The sequence below is a fragment of the Liolophura sinensis genome, chromosome 12, assembly GCF_032854445.1.
Source record: "Liolophura sinensis isolate JHLJ2023 chromosome 12, CUHK_Ljap_v2, whole genome shotgun sequence".
In the NCBI taxonomy this organism is placed as follows: Eukaryota; Metazoa; Mollusca; class Polyplacophora; order Chitonida; family Chitonidae; genus Liolophura; species Liolophura sinensis.
The window spans coordinates 10427137-10434751 of NC_088306.1; the positions used below are offsets into that span (position 1 = coordinate 10427137).

The 7615-nt window shown below is 35.0% G+C and overlaps 1 protein-coding gene across 1 annotated transcript in view; it reads left to right on the plus strand.

Moving 5' to 3' along the window:
• The window catches only part of LOC135479682 (sodium/hydrogen exchanger 6-like), a 71092-nt gene extending 64679 nt beyond the window's left edge, over positions 1 to 6413 (plus strand). The window contains exon 17 of the mRNA XM_064759586.1: positions 451 to 6413. Coding sequence (XP_064615656.1) covers positions 451 to 558 — 108 coding nt within the window. The 3' untranslated portion in view covers positions 559 to 6413. The remainder of the gene's footprint in view (positions 1 to 450) is intronic.
• Positions 6414 to 7615: the final 1202 nt, after the last annotated feature.

A 7615-nucleotide genomic window follows, 5' to 3' on the forward strand; every position in this document is an offset into this window, starting at 1 on the left:
GGAGGTCACATCACAGAAATTTTATCTTTAACAACTACTCTTTGAAATTTAATGTTTAATATCACAGTTGTAAAATTTGAGCCACACCTTGAGTGAACCGTACTGAATTTTAGTGTGTCACACGTGCTTGTTAATGTGCCTAATATTTTCTTTCCACTCACACGAAGTGAATGTTTGAAGTGTATTTCAGAGGTAAAAGCTTAGGGGAAAAAATCAGGAAACAGATTTTAGCGCGGAAAGATCATACATGTAACTTTCTAAATCTTACAAGCGCTGATATGTGCATGAAAATATTTAAATATCATGGTTATTAATGTTGTTGTTGTTGAAATTCATAATATACTCAGCTTTTGGCATTTGATCTATTTTCTTTATAACTCATTATAGGTTCATGTGATTAATTTATGTATACATCAGGTGTCTAATCCATTTCTGATCATTAAATTTTAGGGCTTAGATGATGAAGAAGTGTTAGGTGACCTTGGCCTTGGGGACTCAAACCATCAACCAATGAAATTACAGATACAGTTACCGGGATCATCAGGTGATCGTGTTTAGCCAATCAAAACTGTATGTATGTGTGTCAGGTGATGTAAAGTAGCCAATCGCATCCAGGCTCATTTTCCCAGAGATTGCTTGTCATACTGTACATGTATGAGTTATCTGTGCTAGTTTATCGTGTAGTGTTTTATTAAAACTTGTTTATATAGCAGCTGTGTTGTATAGACAATTCTCCTGCAAATGTGTTGAACATTTTAGAGATAAATGTATGATGAAGAACCACTGATGCAGATCTTATTCTTGTTGGATCAGTTGAATTTTGGACAAATGTTTTCAGTTAACATTTAAAGGATGTGTACATGTGCATATAAGCCTGAATGTCTATTTAAGATTTATCGTAATGGTCAAATAACATTTCATGTGATGAGCTATGTACTTTTATTTAATTTTAGTTGTAAGAGAATAGTTGATAATTGTGGTCCAGTCTTAAAAATGTTGGTATCTCATTGCTCTGTAAATAGTGATTAACCAAAAATGGCATAAATTGAGTGTTCGTTAATTTGAAGGACATATAACCCCAATTCCATTTAAAATAGAATCCAGCTGAACTGTAATTGTGGTTTAACTGTCACTTTTGGCATGTTCCGAAAAAGGCATATTGTAAACCAGCCTGTTGATCAGCTTGCATTCCAAGTACCAAAATGGCTAATTAGAGTCTAACCCAGGTATTGAACCTAATAGCTTACCAGTAGTACACTTGCTGCTGGCTACAAGCATTCCACTATATTTAAACAAGTTTTCATCTGTTGCCAGAGTCATGATTTTCTTCTTGTATGTCTTCTTTTTTTTTTTGACTGAAAGTATACCTTGGATGACATGTCCGTCTAATTAGACAGATAATTAACAATGTTGACACAAATTACTGCCATTCGGATTGGATTACATTGAACCAAAGTTTTATTAATTTGCAGCCTTTCAAGATTTTGAATATTTGTTTTTTGAAAAACCAAGTGTGGCTACACTGGCTATGATTTATTTATTTCATTGATGTTTTACACCATACTGAGAACACTTATGTGATGGGGGCAAGCATCATGGTGGGAGTAAACCGGCACAACCTGGGGGGAAACGCAATGAGCATCCACAAGTTGTTGGCAGACCTTCTCACGTACTATTGGCTATGAGTTAGTCATAAGTTAATATGGATCCAGATGGCCTTATGGACAGTTTGCTTGTTGATGCTTGCTGTAGAAAGATGTAGGCCCTATTCACTGACATTTTTTAAATTTTTGTTTTCATTAACTCACAAATATTCCAGCATATTAATATTGTTGGCATAGGTGTATCTGTTCTATACTTCGATAGCTGAAGTGTTTGTATCACCAAAGTCAAACCATTCCAGTGTGAAGTTGAGAACCAACACAGGAATAATGCAAAGTGCTTGTATATCAGCTGTAATTTGTACCGCTTCACTCATTCCTGAACCTTTTTTGCATATGAAAGGGCCACTTTCAGTGCAATCTACATGCATTTTTAAATTGGTTTTGGAGACAGAAGTACATTGGTTGGATTGACCAGTTTCAGGGCTTCACCGTAAATATAAGTTTATCATTCTACATGGAATTATGCCTTCAGAATATACTGGAAAAAAAACACTTGGCAAACATGTGAAAAGGTTGAAGAATTACAGAACTTCCAACTACCATAAAATTTGAAAGTCCTTCTAATTTGAATCTTGCTCTTTGTCGGTAGAAACTGTCAATCTTGTGTTCTAGCTGTGGAAAGTAATAAGAATTAAGCAATGTTTCCACAATCAGATTTTTTTTTTCTCAAATTGCTACAACTCAAGTTTGCTCTACAAGTACTGGGGTAACTTTTACCTGATGTCACTTTCATGTGAACTCTTTCTACACCTCAAAAAAGTTGGGTTAGAAATTATATCTCCTGGTTTCTTAAGATTATGATAAGTGCTGTAAGTCTTCAACATTTCCAACCACTGAAGCACTTTTTCAGTGGAATATATACGTACAGTTATTATGAAAATCACACCAAAATTTATTTTTGTGTGTGTCATTAAAGATGCAAGCTTCATAAAACTGTGTAGATTATTTCTCTACACCCCTCAGTTCTCTCCGAATGTTTCAAAATATATACGTTTGCAGAGGTGATTGAAAAGGTTGAAGAATTAATATGTATCATATGCAGTGAATTATGTTTTTTGTTGTCCTGAACTACAATTTTTGTGTTCTCCAATAAGATGTTACAATATATGTTAAAATGAGAAGTTTTAGAGTATATATGTACATCTGGTTCTGTGTTAATTGTGAGGTAGTCCTTAACTTAATAATGTATCTTTCTGTAAGCCTGTACATACTAGCTTATAATGATTATAAAAGATATCTATGTGTAACCATACTTGTATATTAAAATGTTTACATACCTATGTATTTGTAGAGATGTGAAATGACGTATTGCAGAGGTGGCAGATGTATGTATTTATAAATGTGAAAATTTCATCCTAACCACTACACCTACGCCTGTGACCAAGCTGTTCATGCATGGCTGAAGCTGTAATTCTCACGTAATGAGTAGATATGTGGCAAGCAAATCAGGTCACATTAATCTGTGTGATTAAATGACTGAATTTATGAAGGTTGTATATGTGTACTAGTTCGTTTCCTTCATCTGGAATGCGTGTATGTAAATGTGGGGTAGATATGAATAATAACCTTTGCTGCTTTAAAAGGAGAAAAATGTTTTAAAAAAGTGATAAACTGAAAAGGAATGCTTCTATCTTTGAATCCCTGATTTGCGGGATTTGAACCATTTTAGTTCAGCACAGATTAGAATTTGACATTGTGTGGCAATTGTGACTTGTTATGGTTAATTATTGTGATACGAATATACATGTAAATGTATGTAGTCCTCCAGTTCATCTCACCTGTCTGTACTTACAGGCTCGCTTTTGATTGCTGTGGTTAACAGGGAGCCAAATTTTCTTAAGATGCAATGGTTATAAGTTTATTTAAGTTTAAGCTTTTCTCACGGTAGAATTTCCTGTCCGTAGAAATTTGTTCTTTAGGTTTAGGTTTACCATTCCTCTGTACCAGACGAAGGCTATGGAGCTTGTAACCCAGCGTGAAATTGTTTAGTTTCTGTAATTAATGACATGAAAACTTTACTGTTCAACATATTTGTCTTTATTACATGTACAAAGTAATACTGTAATACAAAATGTTCTATCAATACAGTATTATTGATATTCACCCACTGGATGCAAGATATGTTTATAATTCTGTGGTATTTAGTATCATCATCCGGGGCCTTCACTCGCTTATCAGACATTAAAATCTTGTTGAATGTTCTTCTGATAGCCACTTTGCCCCTGACAGCCCCAGGGGTAGAACACTGTGAACCAGCTCTCAGTCCATGTACATCTTGAATTGAGGAAGTTTATGACATTACCCCATGAGAAACGGCATGAGCTTACCCCATAATCCCGACTACATGTAATGTTGATACAAGTGAAGATTTCTTGAATTCCGTATTAAACAGAAGTCTTTAAAAAAGAAACAAATATCTGGTGATATCCTGGAGGATAAAATTGCTGTAGTCAAACACCCGTGAAACCCAAATTAGCATGGCTCTCTTGTATTATACGGCATTTCAGTTGCGTATAACGTCAAACAGTAAGCGATTTCTTCTTGAAGACTCAAGAAAATCTTGAGTTTTACTCAAGAAGACTTCTAGAAAATCTTGAGTTTTACTCAATTAAATTTGTGTCAAGTCACCAATCCCAAGAAAAACTTTGGTAAACCTAACAGTTCTCGACAAGATGAATAAATTGTTATGTAATTATTGTTATGGAAATAAGTTTGCGTTCCTGCGACAAAAATGTATAACAATGGTGAGAAAAACAGCTGCGGTAGGATTACCAGTCCATGACATCACTCTCTTGTTTCCAGTGTCATACTAGTAGAAAATCTGTGACAAAATTATGCCATAAATTTCTCTTAGTTTTCACCTGTTTCATGTAATCCTGACAGAAGCTTGGTAAAGTGGAAGGTCAACGTCAACATTAGAATATTTCCCCTGATTGATAGATAAATGAATGAAAGGCCTTTAATGTATAAGGAACCCTAATAACCTAGTGTTAAAAGGTTCTGATAGGTACCTTTAAGACAGTATAATGTCAAAGAAAAAAACATAAAAAAAGAAAACAATTTATCAGTTGTCATGAGTTGAGTCTTTGTGGAGTTTTGTTATTGAACCCAAATTCAAAGTAACATATTTTGTTAAGCTTGTTTTGTTTTTGTATAGAAAGACAGTTATGTGAAACTCACTTTATTTATATCAGAGTATCTTTGGATAGCAGCTTAAAATTGCTTTATATCCTCTTTGCCCACCTCACTTCACATGAATCTCCTTTTGCTTTATGCCCTGTTTGTTTATAAGATTTCCTCCAATATGAAATTAATTGTTCCGCTTAGGAATAGTATGATTGTCGTTATTTGTTATAAGTTTGGAATACATGTTCCCACACTTATGGTTAAGGGTTATGGTTGGTTTCTTTGTATACTCAGAAAGGTCTTCTCAACAGGTTATATGTATATTTAATATGTCTGTAATGGAAACGTTACTATATTTGTTTATTTCTTTCTTTTTTTGTGTTTTATTATAATACAGTATATTTACATACAACACATCTTAACAGCTTGAAGTTCATTTTTAATGTTTGTTTGAAGTTTATGTGTAACGTTTGTTTGCTTGTTTCTCTCCTTTTAGTTATAATTCATTCTCATTTCAATTTATTATACACTGTGGCATAAGCATTGTTAAAATATTAATTGTTCATTATTTGTCTGATATCTATATATAATTTTGTTGACTCAAATGAAATGTACACGAGATATGACATAACGGAGGTTTGACGTAGCTTGGCTGTTAATAGTGTCCACCATTGTCTTAGCACCAAGCGAAAACCTGAACAGTTGTAATCATTTTATAGGTTTTTCCAATATACTTCGGCGTTACATCCAATAAACTTACATTTTAATTATAAATACGTTTAATTATGAATTTGTAATAAAAATTTCTTTTGTTTATACTTTTTTTTGTGATTAAAATCTAGAAATGTAGGCGTTAAACATGCGATCGTGTGGAGATTACAAATATATGCCCCGAATCCGTTCTGTTTTTTTTACATATAGCTGAATAGTTTTGATGAAATTCATTAAAAGGTGGTGCCTGTTTTTTTTTTTTTTTATTGAGTCAAATTATCGTCAGTTGGCTTCATATCCAAAAGTCAGAAATGACCATGTAAACCCGGAGATCAGATCATAGTCATGTTGTACGGCTGCAGAAACTGCTTAGATCAACGTAATCTCTCGTGGCCCTATATCCGAGAGCTATATTTTCGACTCTCCACCTTTATGAAATAGGGCAACTGTCAAGCACGCGAGCCGAGTTTATATAGCAAAAACACCAAAAATCAAACAATATTTACTTAGAGTGGTAAATTTGGATTTGACTCGCTCCATATGTATATCTACACTTATTTGAATGAAAGTCTGGCTGCAACCTGCGGATGGTCGTGAGTTTTCTCCGGCTTCCTCCCAAAATAATGCTATACGCCGTCGTATGAGTGAAATATTCTTGAGGACGGTGTATAAAACCAATCTAAGAAATAAATAAATATTGACAGAATGCCGACCTGGAGATTTTGGAAGAATAAAGCGGAAATAACTTGGTCCATTTGATTCATCGTCTTGAAACGTACAGTGGAAGGCTATTTACGGAATCTTCATGCCTTTGTGTTTGTATAATAGACCCAGTTTATTTCTGTTTTCACAAATATGTACTGTATTGTGCTAACAAAGAATTTGTCAATAAAAACTTCGATGATGACTTTTACCAACCATGTCTTTTCTGCGTCAGTCCATCACATTAGTTACACACGGAAAAATTAATGTGTTAAGAATGTATACTATTGTTATAACACAATATGATGTCACATTCAACATAATATCCTGTTAGTCTAATAGAATGGTTATGTTAAACTGACAGAATATGTGTGTTATTCACTGAATAATCTGCTGCAATAACAGAATATATTCTAACATCACTCAGATAACATAGTTTCTGTTAACTTTAACATATAAATGTTTTGAGTGTCTGTGTTCTCGGACAAGGAAGTTTCTCTGTTTCCTTTGGTCTCTTGGCCATGGTGAAAATAAGCTGTCGACGTTTCTTATTCGTGTAGTCTTGCGTGAAGTTCTCTACAGATCACTTACCTGCCACCAAAACGACATAAGTCGCAGGTGGAAAAGTTAGCCAGTATAACTTGCAAAAGGTTGAAGGTTTACCAAGGACTCTCCGGTTTCCTCCACCCAAAATTTGGTCATGGTAAAAAGTCTTTAGTTTGCACTGTGTACTGTGATAAAGGTATGAGCAACATTGATATATTTCGAATTTGAAGGTATGTTAGTGCTATTGTGAGTCTTGTTTCGATTAATTTCCCAACGCACTTGGTGATGGCGGTAGACGTCTTGACTTGTCGTTGCTGAAATCGGACGAAAAATGTCAGGATTCAGTGACACCCGGATGTTAATGCGACAGATCCCTGTGAAAGGGGACTTCGTGGCCTAGTGGTTAGCTGGCTTGTACGTCACAATGTCCCAAGAGCCTCTCGCCAATGCGGTCGCTGTGGGTTTATGCTGGCTTGCTCTCGATCCCATCGCACTTGTACTTGGGAAGGTCTCGCAGCAACCTGTGAGTAATTGTGGGTTTCCCCCGAGCTCCACCCTGTTTCTTTCCATCGTGATGCTGACCGCCGTCGTATAAGGGGAAAATTCTTGTGTACGGCGTAAAATGCCAATGAAATAATAAATCCCTGAAAAACTCTGCAAATCTGCAGTTTGATAATATCATCAATGTTCCACGCCATCCTCGCGGGACACCTATTGGGGATTATTATCGTTTGCTGTTAATTAATGTCTCAAAACTGCTTAGTGTGCAAAAAATAAATTCAGCAGTAACAATATTAAACACATGGGATAACTTTTACTACGTTGGGAATCATATTGGTCGGGCTTTTTAAATTTTAATGAGTACC